The sequence below is a fragment of the Mus musculus genome, chromosome 4 (genome assembly GCF_000001635.26).
Source record: "Mus musculus strain C57BL/6J chromosome 4, GRCm38.p6 C57BL/6J".
In the NCBI taxonomy this organism is placed as follows: domain Eukaryota; kingdom Metazoa; phylum Chordata; class Mammalia; order Rodentia; family Muridae; genus Mus; species Mus musculus.
In genome coordinates this window covers 108,624,592-108,648,292 of record NC_000070.6, presented here as the reverse complement: position 1 = coordinate 108,648,292, position 23,701 = coordinate 108,624,592, and the positions used below count along the sequence as shown (strand labels likewise).

General features: G+C 46.8%; 2 protein-coding genes across 14 annotated transcripts in view; one reads left to right on the top strand and one right to left on the bottom strand.

The window, feature by feature from the left end:
* The window catches only part of Zfyve9 (zinc finger, FYVE domain containing 9), a 143,804-nt gene extending 132,977 nt beyond the window's left edge, over positions 1-10,827 (top strand). For 3 of the 7 annotated variants that reach the window (XM_006502988.4, XM_006502986.4, XM_006502989.4), the window contains 3 exons: positions 3,852-3,957; positions 6,029-6,205; positions 8,873-9,488. In XM_006502988.4, coding sequence (XP_006503051.1) covers positions 3,852-3,957; positions 6,029-6,205; positions 8,873-9,034 — 445 coding nt within the window. In that variant the 3' untranslated portion in view covers positions 9,035-9,488. Of the gene's footprint in view, positions 1-3,851; positions 3,958-6,028; positions 6,206-8,872 lie in introns of all 7 variants that reach the window. The other 4 variants (NM_183300.4, NM_001384118.1, NM_001347163.1 and 1 more) reach the window with 3 other exon arrangements.
* Cc2d1b (coiled-coil and C2 domain containing 1B) overlaps positions 9,689-23,701 on the bottom strand; it is an 18,665-nt gene continuing 4,652 nt past the window's right edge. The window contains exons 5-26 of one of the 7 annotated variants that reach the window (XR_376326.2): positions 23,289-23,447; positions 22,760-22,885; positions 22,479-22,638; positions 22,140-22,312; positions 21,917-21,992; positions 21,703-21,813; positions 21,489-21,619; positions 21,173-21,245; positions 20,875-20,999; positions 20,345-20,462; positions 20,091-20,263; positions 19,818-19,888; positions 19,585-19,730; positions 18,661-18,719; positions 18,460-18,576; positions 18,128-18,201; positions 17,957-18,015; positions 17,698-17,749; positions 16,598-16,697; positions 16,368-16,458; positions 14,990-15,122; positions 9,689-14,770 (exon numbers count right to left, since the gene is read on the bottom strand). Coding sequence is in view for 4 of the 7 variants with exons in the window: in NM_177045.3 (NP_796019.1) it covers positions 14,994-15,122; positions 16,368-16,458; positions 16,598-16,697; positions 17,698-17,749; positions 17,957-18,015; positions 18,128-18,201; positions 18,460-18,576; positions 18,661-18,719; positions 19,585-19,710; positions 20,091-20,263; positions 20,345-20,462; positions 20,875-20,999; positions 21,173-21,245; positions 21,489-21,619; positions 21,703-21,813; positions 21,917-21,992; positions 22,140-22,312; positions 22,479-22,638; positions 22,760-22,885; positions 23,289-23,447 (2,232 nt within the window). In the remaining 3 variants the exon portion in view is untranslated. Of the gene's footprint in view, positions 14,771-14,989; positions 15,123-16,367; positions 16,459-16,597; positions 16,698-17,697; positions 17,889-17,956; positions 18,016-18,127; positions 18,202-18,459; positions 18,577-18,660; positions 18,720-19,584; positions 19,731-19,796; positions 19,889-20,090; positions 20,264-20,344; positions 20,463-20,874; positions 21,000-21,172; positions 21,246-21,488; positions 21,620-21,702; positions 21,814-21,916; positions 21,993-22,139; positions 22,313-22,478; positions 22,639-22,759; positions 22,960-23,288; positions 23,448-23,701 lie in introns of those variants that run through there. The other 6 variants (XR_376327.2, XM_006503154.3, XM_030253602.1 and 3 more) reach the window with 6 other exon arrangements.

Here is a 23,701-nt window from a genome sequence, read left to right as displayed (position 1 = left end):
TATGGGAGAAATAATGCCAAAAGTAACTTCTGTTTAGGAATCTAAGAGGGGTAACATAGCACTGAAGAGAATTTGTGAGGATGAACACTTGTGTCTCTTCGCCCCAGCTCTACAGCTCCCCCCCCATTTTATTTTATTTTATTTAAAAATTTTTTCTTCTTGTTAATTGGATATTTCATATCTTTACATTTCAAATGTTATCCCCTTTCCCTGTTTTCCCTCTGCAACTCCCCTATGCAATCCCCTCTTATCCTGCTTCTATGAGGGTGCTCCCCTACCACTTACCCACTCCTGCCTCACCACCCTAGCCTTCCTCTACCCTGAGGCATCACGCCTTCACAGGACCAAGGGCCTTCCCTCCTATTGATGCCAGATAAGGCCTCTGCAGCTCTTTCATCCTTCCCCTAACTCCTCCATTGGGGTCCCTGTGCTCAGTCCAATGGTTGGCTGCGAGCATCCGCATTTATGGGTCAAGATCTAGCAGAGCCTCTCAGGAGACAGCCATATCAGGCTCCTGTTAGCAAGCACTTCTTGGCATCATCAGTAGTGTCTGAGTTTGGTGTCTGCATGTGGGATGGATCCCCAGGTGTGGCAGTCTTATGAGGGCCTTTCCTTCAGTCTCTGCTGCACTCTTTGTCCCTGTATTTCCTTTAAACAGGAGGAATTCTGGGTTAAAATTTTGGAGATGGGTGAGTGACTCTATCCCTCAACTGGGGGAGCCATGCCTAACCTCTAGATATGGTCTCAACAGGTTCTCCCTCCCCTTTGTGGGGTATTTCAGCTAATGTCATCCCCATGGGGTCCTGGGAGGCTCTTGCTTTCCTAGCATCTGAGACTTTCTGCTTGCTACCCCCACTTCCCCATCCCCCATTGCTACACACCTCTGTTCAATCTCCTGACCCTCTGTACATCTCCTCCATCCCCTCCCATACCTGATTCTTCCTCTCCTCTCTTCCTCCCAAGTCCCTCCCAGCCTCTACTTCCCTTGATTATATTGTTCCCCCTTCTAAGTAGGACTTGGGTCTTCCTTCCTCTTGATCTTCATGTAGTCCGTGAGTTGTATCGTGGGCATTCTACCCTCTTTGCCTAATATCCACTTATCATTGAGTACATACCATGTGTGTTCATTTGTGACTGAGTTACCTCACTCAGGATGTTATTTTCTAGATCGCCTGCGAATTTCATTTTATATTGGTTTTTAATAGCTGAGTAGTACTCCATTGTGTAAATGTACCCCATTTTCTGTATCCATTCCTCTGTTAAAGGACATCTGGGTTCTTTACAACTTCTGGCTATTATAAATATGGCTGCTATGAACATAGTGAAGATTATGTCCTTAATACATATTAGAGCATCTTCTGGGTATTTTCCCAGGAGTGGTATTGCTGGGTCCTCAGGCCAATGGACTCAATTGCCATTTGTCAATTCTTGATCTTAGAGCATCTAAATGCTTGGTCCTATTTACATATCCAGTCTGTTAGTCTATGTCTTTTTTATTGAGGAATTGAGTCCATTGATGTTAAGAGATATTTAGGGGGCCTGGAAAGATGGCTCAGTGGGTAAGAGCACTGACTGCTCTTCCAAAGGTCCTGAGTTCAAATCCCAGCAACCACATGGTGGCTCACAACCATCCGTAATGAGATCTGACACCCACTTCTGGTGTGTCTGAAGACAGCTATAGTGTACTTACATATAACAATAAATAAATCTTTAAAAAAGAGAGAGAGAGAGAGAGAGAGATTAAGGAATAGTGATTGTTGATTCCTGTTATTTTTATGGTGGAATTATGTTTGTGTGGCTATCTTTTTCTCAGTTTGTTAAAAGAAGATTACTTTCTTGCTTTTTCTAGGGTGTACTTTCCCTCCTTGTGTTGGGAGTTTTCCATCTATTATTCTTTGTAGGGCTGGATTTGTGGAAAGATATTGTGTGAATTTAGTTTTGTCATGGAATATCTTATTTTCTCCATCTATGGTAATTGAGAGTTTTGCTGGGTATAGTAGCCTAGGCTGGCATTTGTGTTCTCTTAGGGTCTGTATGACATCTGCCCAGGATCTTCTGGCTTTCATAGTCTCTGGTGAGAGTCTGGTGTAATTCTGATAGGTCTGCCTTTATATGTTACTTGACCTTTTTCCCTTACTGCTTTTAAAATTCTCCTTTTGTTTTGTTTTGTGCATTTGGTATTTTGAATATTATGTGACGGGAAGAATTTCTTTTCTGGTCTAATCTATTTGGAGTTCTGTAGGCTTCTTGTATATTCATGGGCATCTCTTTCTTTAGGTTAGGGAAGTTTTCTTCTATAATTTTGTTGAAGATGTTTACTGGCCCTTTAAGTTGGGAATCTTCACTCTCTACTATACATATTATCCTTAGGTTTGGTCTTCTTATTTTGCTCTGGATTTTCTGGATGTTTTGGGTTAGGAGCTTTTTGTGTTTTGTATTGTCTCTGACTGTTGTGCCAATGTTTTCCATGGTATCTTCTGCACCTGAGATTCTCTCTTCTGTCTCTTGTATTCTGTTGGTGATGCTTGCATCTATGACTCCTGATCTCTTTCCTTGGTTTTCTATCTTCAGGATTGTCTCCCTTTGTGATTTCTTTATTGTTTCTTTTTCCAGTTTTAGATCCTAGATGATTTTGTTCATTTCCTCACCTGTTTGATTGTGTTTTCCTGTAATTCTTTAAGGGATTTTTGTGTTTCCTCTTTAAGGGCTTCTGTTTACCTGTGTTCTCCTGTATATCTTTAAGTGAGCTATTTATGTCCTTCTTAAAGTCTTCCATCATCATCATGAGATGTGACTTTAAATCAGAGTCTTGCTTTTCCCATGTGTTGGGATAGCCAGGACTTGCTGTGGTGGCAGAACTGGGTTCTGATGATGCTAAGTAGCCTTGGTTTCTGTTGCTTATATTCTTTTTTTTTTTTTTTTTTTTTTTTAAAGATTTATTTATTTATTATATGTAAGTACACTGTAGCTGTCTTCAGTCACTCCAGAAGAGGGCGCCAGATCTCGTTACGGATGGTTGTGAGCCACCATGTGGTTGCTGGGATTTGAACTCTGGACCTTCGGAAGAGCAGTCAGGTGCTCTTACCCACTGAGCCATCTCACCAGCCCTGTTGCTTATATTCTTTCACTTGCCTCTCACCATCTGGTTATCTGTGGTGTTAGCTGGTCTTGCTATCTCTGACTGTGGCTTGCCCTCCTGTAAGGCTGTGTGTCAGCACTCGTGGGAGACCAGCTCTCTCCCGGTGGGATTTGGGTTCGGAGAGCTGTGACACAGGGTCAACCAGCTTTTATTTATTCATCACTCATTTATTTGATGTCCTTAGTGGAGAATGAACTTGAGCTCTTCTGCTTTGTGAGCAAGCCATCTTATCACTGAGCCAAATTCCCAGCCTTAAGTGGTTCTTAATAGATGCTCAGTAAATTCCCTAAGTTCCAAGTAATGACCAGTATCTGAAATAACAGCACCCAAGGATGGCATGTTAGACCCCCTTCCCTTCAGACTCACTTCCTAAGGCAGATGTGTAAAGAGGAGCATGGTGAACATTGTTCTAGAGTCAGGAGCAAAGTAGGGAACCAGGCTGGGTAAGTAGCTATGTGTTTATTAAAGGAAGACGTGCTGGAAGAAGAGCAGGGGTGAGTGAGCAGCCTGTTACATTACAGTAAACTGCAAATGGGTTCCTGCTATGTGGCTGCCTTTCACTCTGTGTGCTTGAATTGTTTCAGTGCATAGCCCTTGCCATGAGCATTCTGTGTCTTGCCACGTGTGTCTTGTCTGTGTCTATGCTGTTGATGTCTTCAGCAAGGTACCCCGAAATGTGACACGCTATCTCCTTCCTTTTTCTCTGTTGTAGTGTGGTGAGTCCTATAGATGGGAAGTCTATGGAATCTATAACAAACGTGAAAATATTCCATGGGTCAGAGTATAAAGCAAACGGAAAAGTCATCAGATGGACAGAGGTAAGGTGATGAAAATTGTTTTCCTGCTCTCAGCATAGCCTTGGCTAGGCCAAAAGCCCGTGCTGGGCTGACTTAGAAGGAAAATGAGCCAGCAAGATGGTCCAGTAGGTAAAGGCATTTCCATCAAGCCTGGAGGTCTGAATTGAGTCCTTGGGACCCACGTAGTTGAAGGAGCAACTCCCACAAATTGACCTCTTAATTTCTGACACTCTAAGTGGCACTTGTGTGACAAATACACATTAAAATAAGTACATAAGCTGGGTGTGGTGGCACATGCCTTTAATCCCAGCACTGGGGGGGGGGGGGCAGCGGCAGGTGGCTTTCTGAGTTCAAGGCCAGCCTGGTCTACAAAGTAAGTTCCAGGACAACCAAGGCTATACAGAGAAACCCTGTCTCAAAAAAACAAAAACAAACAAAAAAAAACCAAAAAAAAAAAAATTAGTACATATAAAAATGTTTAAAGAAAAAAATTCTCTTTGTTGAAAAAAATCTTTTCCTTTATGTATTATACTTAACTCCCTCTGATCTGTCTTAGCTGACTGGAAAAGAAAGTCCAAAGCTGCAGCCTGCCACACTCTGTTGTGTTTCATGCACTCATTTTCATGTATTTGCTTTGCAGTGCAAGAAGGGTATGTCTGTCTTCAGAAAGCTGAGGACAACATGCTGTCCTCACAGTTAAACCTCTCTTGAGTTACTTGGTCTTTAAATGATGGCCAGTTCACAGTAAGATTTGTCAAAAATTAGAGGCAAACAAGCAATGGCAAGTTCCCAATTCAAAGCCAGCTCTTGCCAGCTCTTAGGCTACTAGCCAGATGTGCCTGCACACACCTGTAATGCCAGTACTTAGGAGGCAGAGTTAGGGAGATTACAAATTTGAGGCCAGCCAGTACTGTTAACATCCTGTATCAGTTAATTTTTTTTTAAAAGTCCTGCAACATAACCCCTACCCCTAAGGCTTGGGAAAATCTCAGAAGAAGGGCAGAAATATTTAAAGAGTCAGAGGACCAGCACCTTTGTTGCAATCTGAGTTTGATTTCCAGAATGCATGAAAAGATGGAAGGAGAGAACTGACTCCACAGGTGTACCGTGTCGTATGAGTGCCTATAAGTATATATACAGTCTCAGGTGTCACTATCACAAACATCGCCATGTTTGAAACACACTTTCGTTGGCCTATAGCTGATCTATAGCTCAACAATTAAGCTAGACAGGGAGCCCCGGGGGTCTCCTGTCTCCACCTCCCTAGTACTGAGATTGCAGGAGCATACCACCATGCCCAGCATTTCTTTTCATTCTGGGTTTTCAAGACAGGGTTTCTCTGTGTAGCCTTGGTGTCCTGGTAGTCACTTCTGTAGACCAGGCAGGCTGTCCTTGATTTCAAAGATCCGCCTGCCTGTGTCTCCCAAGTGCTGTCATTAAAGCCATGCGCCATTGCTACCAGGGAATCAAACTTAGGCCTTCATCATATGAGGCAAGAACTTCACCACACCCAGAAAAATTTAAGTCCCTTGAAAGCTGGCCTTGTAGTATCAGTCATACAATAAGGTCATACTGTAGAGGGTTGTTACAGAGATCTGGCTGTTTCTGTTTCCTAAGTGCTAGGATTGAAAGCATGTGCCACCATGCCCAGCTTGTCCGTTTTCTCCTTTTGACATAAGGTCTTAAGTATGTAGTACTGGCTGGCTTGGAACTCAGAGGTTTCATACCTGAGGCCTCTTCAGTGCTAGGATTAAAGGCATGTGCCCTACACCCAGGCCCTGCCCTACACCCAGGCCCTGCCCTACACCCAGGCCCTGCCCTACACCCAGGCCCTGCCCTACACCCAGGCCCTGCCCTACACCCAGGCCCTGCCCTCTGTCCTTATACACTTGAATGATCTGTGAAGAGCTGGATTCCCCAGTCGACAATGACTGTTCTTTTAGACTCTCCTATGGCCTCCTAAGAAAATGATCCACATACTGCATTGCCTTTTAGAACACAGTTCATTTGCACATGGTGGTACATGGGTGCACAGGCTGTAATCCCAGCACTTGGAATTGGGAAGGTGAGGACCTTTTTTGTTTGTGGATAGGTGTTTTTCCTGGAAAACGATGACCACCATAACTGCCTGAGTGACCCTGCAGATCACAGCAGACTGACTGAGCATGTCGCCAAGGCATTCTGCCTCGCCCTCTGCCCCCACCTGAAGCTTTTAAAAGAAGATGGAATGACAAAACTGGGACTCCGTGTGACGCTTGACTCAGATCAGGTAAGATGCATTTTGGGCAGCTTTTGATTCCGTCTGGAGAAGTGTCTGTTTCATTTTTTGTTTATTTGGGTTTTCCTGAATCCTCTAGATGTTCCATTCTCCCCTGGCCTACCACATAGCACACTCATCTGCAGGCATCCCAGGGCATTACCTTCCTTCTCACAGGAGGCTATGGGAGGAACTGAGCTCTTACCACCTGTGGTAGCATGTGTTAGCCTTTGACATTCCCATTCCCAACTGCAGTTCCTGGTGTCCCCAGTGCTGCCTTTCTTGGTTCCCAGTGTCCCCAGTGCTGCCTTTCTTACTCAGCTGGACCAAGTTCCTGCTGACTGGCTTGTACACTTGCCATTGCCGAGTAAGAGTTTTCTTGCTGCCAGGATTTTCATTTAGTGAGAAGTTTGAGCTATCTCCCCAACAATTTTCCTGTCATTGGACATGACAGGTTTTTGCTTGTTTTGCTTTTTGTTTTATTTTTTTGAGACAGTGTCTCATTATGTTGTCCTGGCTGGCCTTGAACCCACAGAGATGCATCTGCCTCCTGAGTGCTAAGATGAAAGGTGTGTGCCACCATGCCTGGCTTGATGTTTTTGTTTTGTTTTGTTTTGTTTTTAAAGATTTATTTATTATATGTTAGTACACTCTAGCTGTCTTCAGACACACCAGAAGAGGGTATCCAGGGCTGGTGAGATGGCTCAGCAGGTAAGAGTACCCGACTGCTCTTCTGAAGGTCCTGAGTTCAAATCCCAGCAACCACATGGTGGCTCACAACCATCCCTAACGATATCTGACTCCCTCTTCTGGAGTGTCTGAAGACAGCTACAGTGTACTTACATATAATAAATAAATAAATCTTTAAAAAAAAAAAAAGAAGAGGGTATCCAATATCATGACAGATGGTTGTGAGCCACCATGTGGTTGCTGGGATTTGAACTCAGGACCTCCAGAAGAGCAGTCAGTCCTCTTAACCACTGAGCCATCTCTCCAACCCCTGGCTTGATGTTTTTATGTGCTCTTTATATTAATAATTCAGTCTTCACCTCCTACACCCCAGTTCCTCTTCCTAGAATCTCGCTCCTGTGTCTTTAGTCCTGCATTGGATGCTTACATGTTGCTAGTGCCAAGTCATTAGAAATGCGTGTGGGAGGGGCTGGAGAGATGGCTCACCTATAGAGCACGTGTTGCTCTGCAGAGCACCTTGGTTCAGTTCCCAGCACCCACATGGTGGTGTACAGCCATCCTTAACTCCCGTTCTAGAGGATCTGACCTCCTTAGGCACCAGGCACATACATGTTGCACATCCATACATGCAGACAAAACAGTCATACACACATTAAAAAAAATAATAATAAAATAAGTTTATTTTTTCAAGAAGAAGTGAGTGTGGGCTCTGAGTCAGTAATTAATTCTGCCACAGAGACGCTTCTCTCCTGAGTACGTACATGGGGGGAATCTGGCCTTTTATTGCAGAATTTAACTAAATACCTGACCAGGGCAGGGTAAAAGGTTCTGTGTCTGGCTTTATTTCCTCACTGGCCATCATCAGCTAGTATTTACTTTCACTTAGGGTCTTGTCCTAAGCTGCAAGGGGCTTATCTGGGGCTGAGGATGTAGCTCAGGTTAGAGTGCCTGCCTAGCAGGCATGAAGCCCTGGAACTGATCCTCAGTACCACAGAAACTGAGCACAGTGGGGCACACTGGTAACTTAGTATTTCAGAGGTGGAGACTGAAGGAACAAAAAATTTAAGATCAGCCAGGCACACACTTGGGAGGCAGAGGCAGGCAGATTTCTGAGTTCGAGGCCAGCCTGGTCTACAAAGTGAGCTCCAGGACAGCCAGGGCTATACAGAGAAACCCTGTCTCAAAAACAAAAACAAAAAAACCACCTTAAGATCATCCTTGGCTACCACATATCAAGTTTGAGATGAGACCCTGTCGTAAGACAGCAATAATAAAACAATAACAAAAACCAGGCTGGCAAAATGGCTCAGTGGGTAAAGGCATCCATTCTGCTGTCAAGCTTGGCAAGTTGTCCCCATAACCCTGACTCCTAAGATTGTCCTCTGATCTCGACATGCATGTCGTGGCACATGTACCATGGTACATGCACGCACCCATACACATACATCAAATGCAGGTTAGGAAAATCAAAAGTCTACCTGTGTAACAAACAGTACTGAGGTATCCTGCTCCACCTCACAGTACTGATAGCATCTGGAGAGAGGCCCCTCCCGTGGGACAGTTGGATAGCAAGCATTTTTCTGCTAAATTTGTGACCCTCTTGAGGGAAAGGGCCTTTTATATTTGAATTTCTGTTTTCAGTTGCTCAAAATACAGTGCTCTGATGACTGCACAGGCTGGAGTTGATGCTGTTTGTTATATGCCTCACTTTAACTTTACAACCAGAGCCTGGATTATCATCTGACTCACCATTTCTCTTCCCAGGAAACACACATTAGCACACTAAGGGACTAGCCAAAGGTCTTACAGCTATCAAGTAGCCAGGGTAGATAGAAGATGATAAACTAGTAAAAAGAAAAGAATTTGTGTGCACTATCATTGTGTTGGGCTCATGGCAAAGGGTGTGGTATTCCCTGCTTGGCCTCTTTGGTTCAGCCCTCTGCAGAGATCCCTGCCCGGTAACCTGTCATCCCTTTCTCTCTGTGGTAGGTTGGCTATCAAGCAGGGAGCAATGGCCAGCCCCTTCCCTCGCAGTACATGAACGATCTGGACAGTGCCTTGGTGCCTGTCATTCATGGAGGAGCCTGCCAGCTCAGTGAAGGCCCTGTCGTCATGGAACTCATCTTTTATATTCTGGAAAACATCGCATAGATGAGGACTCCATTGTTTCTGTTCAGACCTGTTGCAGCAGCAGTCATATCCAAATCATTTGCACTTTAAAACTGGAAGATTAAGCTTTTTGTTAACACTGTCAGTAGGGAGGGTTTGGGGTGGGAATAGGACTTAGGGGAGATGGGGTGGGGAGGGTGGTAGGGGACAGATGTTCCATGATTCTAAGTCTTCTATGCATTCTCCAAGAAGACCCGGGCAGCTTCTTACTGCACAACAGATATGCTATCTTTGCAGCTAACTCCCTTCTGTTACTGTCTAGACAAGACTTCTGCTCCTCTCTTATGATTACTTCCGGTCATGTGCTCAGATGAATGCTCATATGGGCACAACCATCACCAAGGTCACAATGGGGGGCAGAAAGGAAATAAACAATGAATCGTCACTTTTGTACTTCCTGTACAGAACTGGCATAAAAAGACCGCTATGCTGATCATCCTGGTTGCACCCCCAGCTGTTTGTCATGTTTAGATTCGTGTTTATTTGTTCAGATTACTAACTGAATCAAACCAAAGGGGTTTCTGGTCTGTTAGCCAGGGAAGGTAACTCAGTATAAACCAGGGCATTTGGATAGAGAAGCTGAGTGACAGCTGGCAATGGGCACCCAGGGCATTGTTATTTACTACACACTAGAAGTATTTTTAAAGAACATTTTACTAAGAAATCTCTTAAACTCCAGGAAAGTTGTACATGAAAAAAAAAAACAAGGCGTCTTTTCTACAGCCCCACGGACACACGCTCACAGGGACGCATACACACACACACACGGACGCACACGCTCACACACTAGCACTTTGCCCCTTTGGTTCGTCAGTGCTTGTCTTCCCCTCCTCTATTAAACTGAGGTATTTCAGATTAAGGTGCATACAGTACAGCCCCTCATCCTTAAGTCAAGTCACAGTGTCTGGAGGCTCTAACCTCATACCTGCCCAGAACCTTTGGGAACCTTTCTTCAACAGAGAACTTTCCAGTTTAGTATCAGACGCTGCACATAGCTTTAAGCTTGTCTTTATCTCTTTGTGGCATGGAATTTTTTTTTTTTTTTTTGGGCCCTCACATCCTGGATTTTTGTTTGGTTTTAGTAGAAAATACCTCATTTGAGTTTGGATTATTGGCCAGAAACACTTGATATCCATCTGCCTTTCAGAGACAGTGGCAAAGCTCATTATCACCAGTACACCATGTCCAGTTTCCCAACTATGTATTTACCCTTTTAGTAATAACTAATATATGCAGAACTTTTCAATCTATGCAAAGATCTTGCTCCTCAAAATTCCCCTTCGGTTTAGCACCACTGATGTTTTCTTGCCTGCACTGCTCTTTCACTATGACAGCTGTAAAATGACTTTCTAGTTTCAGCATGGCCCTTTCTTTATGAGCTGGATTTAATAGACTCAAAACAAATAAGCCCCTCCTTCCTTTGTCCTTTATTCATGGAGTTTTCTTGTTGGTCCTGTGGACTTCTACGGTCTTAGTCTTGTACTCGGGTGATGTCTTCTTTGGTTAATTTGAACACCTTCAAGCTGGCTCCTGCATCCTTTTCAAGGTATACTTAGGTTTAATCCTTCCTGTGTCGCCTAACAAGAAGCCCCAGGCTAATCTTGCACTTACCCTGCTCACTTTATCTCCAGGCAGCCCTTTAACTGGAGTACAGGAAACAAAGATCTGGTTCACCGAAGATATATGTGATACTGACTGGCTGGCCTGGAGCTCAGAGATCTGCCTGCCTCTGCCTCCCAAGCGCTGGGATTAAAGTTGTGTGCCATTACACTCAACTTTGTACACTCTTGATTTTCTTTGTTAAATTTATTTTGATCACAGGCCAAATGCATTTCTCTAGTTTATAATATCCTGCTTGAGGGCAGCTGATACTGGTGTCAGTGGAGGCCGGGCTCACACAGGATTTAGTCCCTCTGCAGGGAAAGCAGTTTATTCACAACGCCCCTGGGTTCAGATGCAGGCCTGTGGGACAGTGGTAGGCTGCCACCACCTCTCTCCCAAGGCCCTTGGAGAATGTGTGTCCATCCTGTGGGTGAGGGGTACACTGTGCACCTACTCTTCAAAGGTGCTGATGAAAGTCAGAGACCCAGGATCTGGACCTTTCTCTACAATTGGTACAAAACCTCAGAAGTGCCCTTGAACACTGCACAGCACTAACTTGTAAGAACAGAGGTCTAGAGCCATCTGCAGACCTACAGCAGGAAGCGCCTGAGAGGCACAGTAGTGTTAATTTTGAGCGTAGTCTGAATAGACCTCCGACGGTGGGCACCTGTGCAGCAGCTGCCCAGTCCTCCTGCCCAGCCAACTGTACCTTGCCTTGGACATGGATCTTCTAGGACATGTAAGGTTTTTAATCTTCCCATAAAGGAACAAACTCTGGAGCCATACAGACAGGTCCAGTCTTAGCTTATAGATATCCTTTATGTATAGTAAGATCATCCTGGGAAATTAAGTCACCAAAGATACTCACTTTCTTCTCTTTTGAGCTCTGGTTTTATATAATGTGCACTGAAATTTACAAGGTGAAATGCTTACACGCCACATTCCTAATTAGGCCAGGTTTTCTAGATTTAACCCTAAAAGATAAATACAGAGCATCTACACTGAAGAGCACAATTGCACTGGTGTATTTAAAAACTATTGTATGCTTACCAAATTCATTTGTAAGCATATATTGTATAATGTATTTCCTGGTGTTTTGAGGTGGGCTCTCATGTAGCCCAGGCTGACCTCGAACTCAGAATAGTCAAAGAAGACCTTCAATTCCCAACGCTCCTGCCTCGGCCTTCCAAGTGCTGGGATTATAGCAATATGCTACTCCCATACTCAAGGTAGTAGAATGCTGAGATTGTTTAAGTTCCAGTCTCTGTCTTCTCCATCTACACTGGGTCCTGCTAGGGTACCCCAAATTCCAATTAGATTTCTCTATGGCCATCTGAAAGATAATTAGGCATTTAATGTATTTCTCTTTTTTAAAATTAATTTATGTGAGTACACTGTTCCTCTCTTCAACTACACCAATAGAGGGCATCGGATCCCATTAGAGATGGTTGTGAGCCACCATGTGGTTGCTGGGAATTGAACTCAGGACCTCTGGAAGAGCTCTAACTGCTGAGTCATCTCTCCAGCCCCCAAGTTTAATGTATTTCTAGTAAGTAATCTGCTCAGCATTGAGTCTGGGATTAACTGTTTGTATTAAATAACAGGCATGGGGTTTTTAAGTCTTATTCGTAGGACTAAGAAGACTGCTGACGTCCATCTTAGAGGCCAGAGAGGGACAGAACTAGAACTACACCAGGTACAGGCTTCCTGCCTGCCAGCCCCAGCCCAGCTGGTTTGTTTTATACTCACAACAGCTGACCTCACTTAGTGCAAAGATCTTTTAAGGGGATGCTACAAACCTGTGGGGGAAAAGCCTAAATAACTAGGAGAGGGGCCACACAGGTCTTAAAGTGGTGCTACAGAAGGGAAAAGCCACAAAGCTATTTCCTGACTTTAAAATAAAGTATGTATTGTTTAGTTCAGTAATTCAAAAGGACATGCAATAGCCGGGCAGTGGTGGCGCACACCTTTAATCCCAGCACTTGGGAGGCAGAGGCAGGCGGATTTCTGATTTTGAGGCCAGCCTGGTCTACAGAGTGAGTTCCAGGACAGCCAAGGCTACACAGAGAAACCCTGTCTCAAAAAACCGAAAAAAAATCAAAAAAAAAAAAAAAAAAAAAAAGGAAGAACGAAAGAAAGGACATGCAGTGCAATATTTAAAAAAGGATTTTCATTGTGCCTGGTTCTATCTGTGAATGTTTGGTGACTGTGGTTGATCAAGTCTTAGAAAATGAGGCTTTATGCAGGCCCCTCCCCCTAGCCATGCATTCCTTGGCTACAACAAAGACCTTTTAAGATTGTCTCCATGTCCAGTGGGTGGCTTTGTTGGCCTCCCTCTGCCTGAGGTTGTTTTCAGTAAGCAGAACAATGCAGTGGACTGGAAGGGACCAAGTTGTAAAGGGAGATCCTTGAAGTCAAAGAAAACTAAGACATTTCCATCAGAGGAGCACAATGGGGGATCATCAAGAGTCAGGCCAGACTGTAAGGAAGATACAGGGGACCAACACCTCTTCAAGTCCTCCCTCTCTGCTCTAGGTCCCTTAACGAAGGCAGAGACCCTTTCATTGCAAATTACTGCTTGATCATGTGAATATCATTGTTAAATCTCTTACATAGGAGAGATTGCGAGCTCATGGTGGCTAAGATTGGCCAGTGTGTTCTGGGGCATCACTTGTGTGCAGTTTCTGCCTTGTTAAGCACTAACAGTTGGACAAGCTCCAGCCCTGGGATCTCCTACGTGAAGTGGGAGAAGCTCAGCCCTGAGCTGCTTCTGCAGCAGTGTAGTGACCAGCAGCTGAGTGTTTACTTCACGCAGAGCCTTCACAAGTCACCTTGAGGAAGCCAGGCTGGTGGCTGGCACATGCTCAGGCCTGTAATCCCAACACTAGGAAGGCTGAGGCAGGTGGACTGCTATATAGAGTGAGACCCTGCCTCCTACAACCAAATATACAGAGTAAAGAGTAAATCTGGAGGGATACTTTGCTGAACTTAGTGCTTTAAAATGGGAAAGAGTTGGGATGCTGATTTTTTAAAAATCTAAAATAATGCATTTGTGACTATTAATTGTTGCAACGATCTGCCCCCTCATTTCCCTGCATTTACTACAAAAGCTAAGATTGGCCAGAGTGGCCAGCCAGGGATTAGCCAGGTGATCAGCTCCATGACATGCCGTCTCAGAAGAAGAATGCACAGGTGCAGTGGCTCTGTGGATCACTGCTTCTGCTTTTAAAGTGACAGGGAAGCTGGGTGTGGTTGCACACGCCTTTAGTCCCAGCACTCAGAAGACAGATAGATGGATCTCTTAATTTGAGGCCAGCCTGGTCTACAAAGAGTTTCAGGACTGCCAGGGCTGTTACATAGAGAAACCCTGTCTCAAAATAAATAAGTACATAAATAGATAAAGTGACAGAGAGCAGGGCATTTGAAGACTTTTCTAGGTAATTCACACTGTTCAGAGTATAAAGTCCCTACAGTGAATTAGATCTAGTTTTAAAATAAAAATGGCTACATAAAACTGATAGTTTTTCTTTTTCTTTTTTCCTTTTTTTCTCCCCAATTAACAGTCTTTCACCTTAGGTACATGGACCAAACCAAAGAGAACCTTCCCTTACTTCCCACCAATAGTACCAAAGTAACGTTCCTGTTCCCGAGTCCTCTGGGAAGCAGAAAGGCTAGTGCAGCAGCTGTCAGGAACAAAGGCACAGGCAGAGGGAAAACAGCTGAGCGGGACAGTCTGCCGCTGGCCAGCTGGAGTCACGGAATCCTGTCCCTCCCCACACGGGATGTTCCGATCACCCTCGAGTTCTCCCATCCCTACAGTTACATCTTTGAAAGGCACATCCAGAAATGGTGCAAATGGGGGCTGGGTTAAGCGGTACGCAATTACTATGCAGCGGTTACGGGACTCTGTGGCACAGAGCAGTGGGGTATCCTTGTCTTCGCCCACAGGGAGGGTGGGAGGCCTGCTTCCACGAAGGTCCAGGAGAGGCAGCAGGAGGAAAGCCCAGGCCACTGTTAGTTATCAGGTCTTTGGTGCGTGTGTAGCAGCATCTCTGATGTACAACGGCTCTTGAGCCGGCACAGCTGGGTCAGTGAGCTGTTACCAAGGATGTCCACCTCACAAGGCAAAAGCACAAAGGAAACCAGATTTATAAAAAACTTCTGACAACAGTTAACCTTGAAAAGCTCCCTTCCTGCCCCAAGTCTACTGAGGAACTTTAGAAACAACCCACAAACACTTCCCAACACCTCTGCATTTAGTTTCCTTCAGAGGATTAAATCAAATGCTTTCTCCCCAGAAATGGGTGAAAAGGAAGTTTTAGCAGGGCGACCTACCTCTTCACAGGCCCCGAGGCTCCAGGACCAGCCAGTTCTCAGTGACCGTCTGCACGTCCTGGCTGCTCAGAGGCTCCCGAAGCCTCACCTTCACCTCCAGCTTCCCCCCAGTGGGCTTTCTGCCATCCAAAACCTGTGACAGCCACAGACAAACGGAGAGTGATCGAGAGGACAGACTGGGGCAGGGAGGTTCTCAGAGCAGCTAAAATATGCTGGGTGTCAGCTTCAGGAGAGCCCAGCCTTCTTCCTGCAATATGGGAAGTGGCGGACTGCTTACTCTCAATGTCTTATAAATAACCTAGACATTTGGATAAGTGTCAATGCTCTGGCTGGAGATGCAAAACCCACTACTCTCTCCTGGTTTTCCCTTGATCTTCCCGAACACTGGCTTCAAGGAGCAGCCTGAAGTCCACACGCACATGTGGCCCACAGAGAAGGGGGTGGGTAGCAGTCACAAGCAGAACCCAGGCCATGGCCTCCTCAGAACAGATAAGGAACTAGATGAATAAAGCTTACAACAAAAGCTTGGGATTTGAACCTCCCTCAAGGCAATTCAGAATAGGCCCCGCTTTAGGACAACTCCACGAGGGAGAGGCAAGCTCTAGCTTCCAAAAGTATTGTAAAAGTCTGTCTGGACCTGGCTCTGCCAAGGACAGTTTATATGAACTAGCAAGTCCTTCTCCTCTGGCCTGTTCTCCGTTTGTTAGAAGCAGGTTCTTTATTTAAGATGCATTTATTTTCTTTATATGAGTTCACTGTAGCTGTCCTCAGAGACACCAGAAGAGGGCATCAGGTCCCATTACAGATGGCTGTGAGCCACCATGTGCTTGCTGGGGATTGAACTCAGGACCTCTGGCAGGGCAGTCAGTGCCCTTAACCACTGAGCATTCTCTCCAGCCCCAAGAGAAGGTTCTTTTTTCTTTTTCTTTTCTTTTTTCTTTCTTTTTTTTTTTTTTGTTTTGTTTTTTGTTTTTTCAGACAGTTTTTCTGTGTAGCACTGGCTGTCCTGGAACCAGAAGAAAGTTCTTAAAACCCCTCATCTTATATAACCCTATGAGGCCATGGAAACAATTTGCATATGTCACTGATCTAGAAATATTATCTCGATTTCCTGTTGGGAGCTTGTTCTCTGTCCACTGACCCAAGCTCAACACAACCCTGGAACAGAAATCATGTTTAGCGTTGGTCAGAATCCTCAAGGGTCTTCTCTCAACTTCATCTCCTACTTCCCACCTGGCTCACTCTGAAAGTTCCTCACTTTCTTTCCTTCTTCCGTCTATGACATGGGACTGCCACCCATCCTCAAAGCACACTAACAACTTACGATGTCATAGACCCCTCAACAGTAACAAGAACATGAGTTCATCTTGGGCCCTACCTCCATGATCTCTCTGATCTCACACTCCTTCTCCAGCCTTTCCAATTTCAAGTGTGCTGTGCCAACCAGCTTGTCACTTCTAAAAAAGGATCTGGGAAGGCAAGAAGCAGAGGATTAGACTGCGCAGAGGGGGCAGGGGCAGGAGTAAACTGACTGAGTTTAGTGCAAGCTTAGTGCAAACAGTGGCACAGAGAACAGGCACAGATCTGCCAGTGGGAGGGAACCCTTACCCTTTGTGGAAGATCTCAAATTTGATTCCTTTGCTCTGGATCACTCTCCTAAAGCCTCGGTGGTTTCGATTGATGTTTAGCTTGAAAACTTGTTCAAATTCTGCAAGGAGGAGAGCAGGCAAGGACAGGGTTAGAATTCTTGGGCAAGTGGAAATGGAAGCCCAGGGTAGGCTTCCTCTCTGGATCTCACTGCCTTCAATTCAGACTGTCATCCACCAAAGAAAGGCAGAGCCTGTAGGTTCTAGCCTTGTAAACAGTTTGGTGCCCTGAAACACAGGGAATACTGGAATGGACTGGGAATCTGGAGTGTGAATTCCTGGATTTAAATACATGCCCCTCCCAGGTCCCCAACACACACACATTTAAGATAGGGTCTTACTATGTAGCCCTGGCTGGCCTAGAACTTACTATATTGACATTAAGCTTGTTGTGGTCCTCAAGATGGTGGGATTATAACACACCCAGCCTTCATTTTTAATACTTATTTGCTCTTAACCCCCAGACAAATCTCTTTACTCAACTAACCTCAAGCCTCAGGATTTATATTGCTTTTTCCTATGGTCTTCCTATTTGTTTTTTTCAGGTGTGGTGGCACACAACTTTAATCCTAGCACTCAAGAAACAGATATATGGATTCTGTGAGTTTCATGCCAAGCAGAGCTAATAGCTACATACTGAAAACGTGTTTCAAAAAAAATTTTAAAAAGACCTTTATTATTTTGAACTGTGTATATGTATGCACATGTGTGTGCAGATGCCCATGAAAGCCAGAGGAAGGGCATCCCTCTGGGCTTGATACAGGCGGGTGTGTACAGAGATGTAGGTGCTGGGAACTGAGAGCAGACCCTCTGCAGAAGCAGTGTGCTGCTAACCACTGAGCCCTCTTCAAGCTACACCTCAGCTTTCACAACTATGGAAGGCAACTATTAATAACAACCTGCCTGGGGCGGGGGGCTTGGGAGGAGCTGGGGAAAAAATAACAACCTGTCTTTATTTTTGAGTTGGGTGAACTAAATAAGAAAGTAAAATTTAAACACTAGAAATTGGGCTGTCCAGACAGGAGGTGAGAGCAGAAATGGCCTTATATTCCTTCCACTCACCTGGAGAATTGGTATTTTTTACCACAGCTGTTTTGCTTTTTTGAGCCTGGTCCTATAGCAGAGAGATGAGAGAAGTTGAGAGCTCAAAAACCATGTGTTTAAGCACAACACTTTGGCTGAGTCAAAAGTGCAGAAAGCAACTCAAGCAGGAAATGGGCCAGAGGGTCTTCAGCCCCTCCCTGTGGCAGTGCCTATCAAAGATGGAGACAAATTAGACAACACTGCAGTTCAGAGACGCCCAACCCTATCAGCACCTCACCGAGTTAGGGTAGTGAAACTCAAACCGTACAAAAGCATCCAAGTCATCCGGAGTCACTCCTGTGAGGAAAAGAGGGGAGTCAGGCTGGAAAGCATAGCCGGAGCTTGGTGCCCAGGCAGCAGGAAGAGGACCCGGGCAAGGACAGCCTTCAGTAAGGTGGCCATGGGTTACCTGGCGGGGCTGGGAGGTTCATTCCCCGCACGATGATCAGATGCATTTCTGTGCTGTTGAGTTCTGAGAAGATCCTACAGAGTGAAGACAGTGCAGAAGACGAGACAGAAGACAAGGGGAACACAGTTGCAGGTGGAGCCATGCTGGTTGTCCTTGGTCTCTGAACCCTGCAACCCTGAGCTCCTCCCTATAGGCAGGACAGCAACCTCCCCCACTCCAATACCCACGATACTGGGATGTCTCACTAAAGACTGCAGAGTCTCTAGGCTCTACTCCAAAACTTCTGCCCTCCCTAGCCCTGCACAGGGCCAGTTTCCCTTAGGCATTGGCACCTCACAGTCTGGAATGTCTTCAGCTCAAAGTGATGACTAGGAGGGTCAAGGCCCTGGGCTTGGGCTAGCTGCAGGATCTCAAGCTGTTTCTTTCGGTCCTCCGCAAGCCTCTCAAACCTGCCAAGGATGGGCAGCCAAGTGAGCAAGGTAGTTTGTTATCTGATCCCTGCTCAGCAAGCACAGCCCAGCCCTGGCACTTACCGAGTGGTCTCAGCCACATTTCCCTGGTGCATGTACTGCTTGGAGAATAGCAGGCACTTCTAGAAACAGAAGCCCAGAGTGACTGCACAGCCAGAGCCAAGCATTCAAGGATAGCATTCAAGGCCTGACTAACCTCTAAAGCTCCAAACAGTCCTCTTCGGCCTCACCGCCGCTCCTATGAAACGTTCCTGGCACACACTTTCCTGCTTATGTGTGCTTCTCAGTCTGAGACAGGGTCTCAGCTGCATGGCCCAGGCAGAACTGGAGCTCATGGCAACTCTCCTGCCCTACCCTTCCAAGTGCTGTTGCTTACTGCAGGGGTGTCTTACCCACCATGCCTGGCTCTACCTACACTTCGCTGCTTGTTTTGAAGATAGCCATTTCCCAAAAAACTCATTTATCAAACTCCTTCTTCCATAAAAATACTTCTAGAACATCATGGAACAGAGCAAGATCCCATTTCAAATATCAATCGCCACTGTCAAAGAAAACAAATTCAAGCCTAACCCTTAGAACAGTCTTCGCAGAATGGCGGCACATCAGATCCGTTACCTCCCACAAAATTCATCCCCGATCACTGTTTGAATTTCATAACCGCATAAAAATATGGGGGCTGGAGAGATGGCTCATTGGATAAGAGCACTTGTTGCTCTTGCGGAGGACCTGAATTTGGTTCCCAGCACCGATGGAGTGGCTCACAAGCACCTGTAACTCCAATCTCTTGTTCTGACCTCCATGGGCACAAGGCACACATATGCTATATATACACATACATGCAGGCAAAACATACATGTAAACACTTAGAAGGGATAGCTCCACTTGGTAAACGAGGAGAGCAGCTTGTCCAGGGCCATACATTTCACCAGTGAGAAGTCAGCCTCTGAGCCCAGACAGAGACAGGGCAGAGGCAGAGAGGCTACTGACCGCTTGCTGCTCCTGGAGCATTTTCTGTAGCTGGGCATACACCTCCTCAGCCTTCTGGGAGAGTCGCAGATCCTCATGGTGAATGAGGATGAAGTCCCCCTCTTCATCTGTCAACGGTGAAGGCACCTGCCCAGATCATAAGGCCCCTCGGGCCCAAAGAGTCACATTACACTTTTGCTGAGCCCAACAAACACAAGAATCCATGCTATAAATTTTTTTATACTGTCACTCACCTCCAATGACACTCACTGCCTCCCATTCTATCCCTGGCACTGTTTCTACTAGACTGGCCCTGCCATGTTACCTGTGAACACAGCAACACATTCCTTTCTCCTTCTATCTCCCTAACGGTCTATCTTAAGGCTACAAGGGGCAAAAGGCTCCTTCCCTGCTGTCACCACTCTGTACAAGTCTTACCTCCGCCCACAAGTCACTCCTGTTCATCCCCATCAAGCAGCCCCCACCTCTGCACGAGGCAGCCTCCTGCGTAACTAGGTGGGACTCACCTTGGAGAGATCAATGGGTTGACCAGCTCGGGCCTGGATGATCTGAGCCTCAAGACTTTTAGCTACTCGTAAGTGGGATTTGGCCTGCTCAAGATCCTGCCTGCGCTTGGCTTGCAGAGCTGCTCGCTGGTATTGCAGTTTCCGAGCCTCCAGCAGTGTCACCTGCTCCCGAACTAGAAGGAGAGAGACAATGGTTGGGGCCATGCCTATCCCACTGGACTACCACTCCTTTGTCTTATTTGTCTCCAAATTACCAGATGGACTCAGTGACTCCTTAGAACTTGAAGCCTTGGGCTCAGTCAGAAGATGGGATGGAGAGACCAGAGTCTGCGCTGGCTTCTTGGCCAATGGGGCCTGTGCTGGAGTGTCACTCTGCAGGTGGCACCCAGTTAGGAGGCTATCAGATAGTTATCAATCCCCATGCCTACACTTGGGCTACCTCCTTAATGTTGCACCCATTCACTGTATGACCTTAGTGGGGTAGCTTTACCTCCAGAGCCCTGCCACCCAATGACAGAACCATCCAAAGTTTCCCAGCCTAACTTCCTCGGCAGGAAGCATCACAGTAATAAAGAAACTTTGAGTGTTGGGGCCCAGAAATACCCAGGTCTGAATTCTAGTTCTGCCTCTGCAATTTTTTTTCTCTGAAAAGGAGGAAAGGATCTCTAGTTTATGAGGTTAATATACAGTAGGGTCTGGGTTTACTCCTTATCTGTTGTTCCCCTCCCCCCCTACCCCCATGCCCCTACAACCAAGCCCTGAAGTCCTGGGCCCATAGCCAAACCTCCTCGTCGTCATCTACCAGGGCTGCATCTTCTGAGGCCAGTTTTTGGGCAGTTGCTAAAGTTGCTGCCACTGAATCCTGCTCACTACCTTTCCTGGGCTCCAGGCCAGGGATGGGAGGAAATCCTGAGAAGAGACGGAACAGAGAGGGGCAAGGAGGCAGCATTAAGGCCACATGAGCCTGCTGTGCATCTTGCCTGGCTCTGGGATGGGTAACTCTCACAAGGTGGAGGCAATACATGAGAAACTTCTTTCTCCATTCTTGCTTAGAAACCTCATCAAGTCCAAACATCACCCACCTGGAGGAACAGGTAACTCGGCAAAGTCAACTTTCTGTCCTGCCTGATGAGCTCGAACAGCATCCTGATATTGCTACATGGGAAGGAAGGAATTTCTAGCAGGCTGCAGTCTGCAGGCTCTGTGCCCTCACTGCAGAGAGGCAGAGAAAGAGGGGATAGGAGAGAACTGCAGCCCTAGAAGAAAAGGAGTCCCAAAGCAGCAAGAACTCCATAAACAGACAAAGACTAGAGACCAGGGCTCATAGGGAGAGCAGACAGGCAGGGCAAAGCAAGGATAAGCTAACATAGGATAGGGGCTACACAGCAATGGGCTTACCTTGGCAATGCGATCGTGCATCCTGGCCTTGCGCTCATCCCCATTGGCCCGGGCCTGGATGCCTGCCTCACGATACTTGTTCAGCCTTTGCTGTAAAGCATCCAGCACTGTTGTTGGCTCCGCAGGGGCCACTGTGAAGGTGACAATGAGAGACTATCAGCTCATCCCACCGCTTCCCAGGCCCCAACGCCACTCTCCCATTGTTAAGTCCTACCTGGGGTGGCTGGGAGGTCAGAGGCCATCACTGGCTGCATTTGCTCTACTGCTGGGGACAGGCCTTGGGTTGCTGAGGAGGCCTTAGAAGCCTGGGGGAGGGCCTTCAGATCTGGGAATCCAAATAGCAGGGTAGGCAGAGCACCTGGCCAACTCCATACCTCACAGCCCTCCCTAATCCCAGCCTAGGCAGATACCCCCATTATGTGACTGACCCGCAGGTGCTGGGGGCATGCCACTCAGGTCCACAGGCTGACCCTTTTCCAGGGCCTCTAGGACAGTACCAAATCTCTGAAGAGGAAAAGTTATAGGCATAAGCCAAGAAGCTCCAAAAGCGTGGCCTGAAATGACTCCCTGAGTCCACTCTCACGCAGGTGCTGTATAGCTCCCTCTCGGGCCTTCGCTTCCCATCTACTAAATGACAGTAGGGCACCATACCTTCCCGATCCTCATGAGCTCCCGAGCACGGTCTAGATCTCCAGCCCGCTTGGCATCGAGAGCAGCCGCCTTGTACTCTCTCTGTCGGGCTAACAGCAGGGCTTGTGGGTCTGGGTCTGAATCAGGCAAGGGAGCAATGGCAGGGAGGCTGGACTCGGGCTGGGAAAGGTTGCCTACATAAAACAAAAGGCCCCAGAGAACTCAGCTCGACACTCAAAGGAGGAAGGTCGAGGGCCCCAGGGACCCAGTCTTACTGGCTAAGGAATTCTTGGAGCCACCACAAGCAGGCAGGTGGGGTAGGCAGGATATGGAAACTAGAAATAGTGTGTCTTCAGATACCTGGCTCCATGGCACAGGGACCTGGAGAGTCTATCTCAGGGTTCTTGATGGCTCTTTCCTGGGGGGCTGGGGGCCTTTTGCCCAAGGCTACTGGAGGTGGGATCTCATCCTCACAGATCTTCCCGCCTTTCCTCACAGTGGCAAGCTGGGACTGCAGAGTCTAAGGGAAGGAATCAAGACTTGTAACCCAGGAAGCCACCTGGAAGACAGGCCAGCGATAAGTGTTTATCGTGCCAGTGTGGCCATCCCTTTACTGTCACCTGACCCACAGTCCCACTCACCTTTAGGCCTCGCTCACAGCGCCGGGCTTTGGCAGCTTCACCAGCCTCCTTGGCACTGGCTGCGGCCTCCCGGTAGTTACGGATCCGTTCCTCCAGCAAAGCCTGCAGCCCCCGAGGCCCTCCAGCCTGCAGATACTTCAGCTCAGGGCTGGCCACTCCACAGCCAGCTAGGCCCTTGCCATTCTCTCTCTGTGAGGAAGCTACCCCAGAAGATGGATCTCTGGGACTCCAGGAGAAAGAAGTGCCTAAGCCCCCTGAGTATAAGGCAGAGACCCACAAGAGAGGCCAGACATTATGTCAGGCAAACAGAGGCCCCCAAATCAGGAGAGGCCAGGAAATGGCTCCAGGAGTGGCCTGGAACAGGAAGGCCTTTGAATACAGCCAGCTATGGAAGTCTCTCATGCTTGTTTTCTATGTGGGGAGCCGCTAGTTATTTGGCAACCTTGCTGTCTGAGACATGCTACATGCATAGTGTTCATGTACACACAGGAGAATCCAAGGCACATTAGGGCCCTCCTGCAAAACCTACCTGAGCTGCAGCAGGTACTGCCTGTTGGCAGGCTGCCTGCTCTACAGGTAGTTCAGTGTTGTCCCAAGTCTTCTCCTCACAGAGGTCTGGACTTGCTGCCTCACTGCCGTCCAGCAGACCCGCTTCTTCATCCTCACCCAGGACCTCCTGCAGCTCTGTCTGGGGAAACAGTCCAAGAACTCTGGGTGCCTCATGGCCACATCATGACTGGAAAAAAGTTAACACCCCTCTTCCCATGTAACATTTCTCAGTGCCGAATCCTCACTACTAACAATTCTTTAATCTAACCAAGGAAAACTTTGAAAAAAATAAAACTTCAAATTTGCTCAGACCCAAAGTCCAAGGAGACAAATTTCTCACCGTGAAGTCACGAGGACAGGTCTGGGAAGGAAGAAGGGGGACAAACCCCAGTC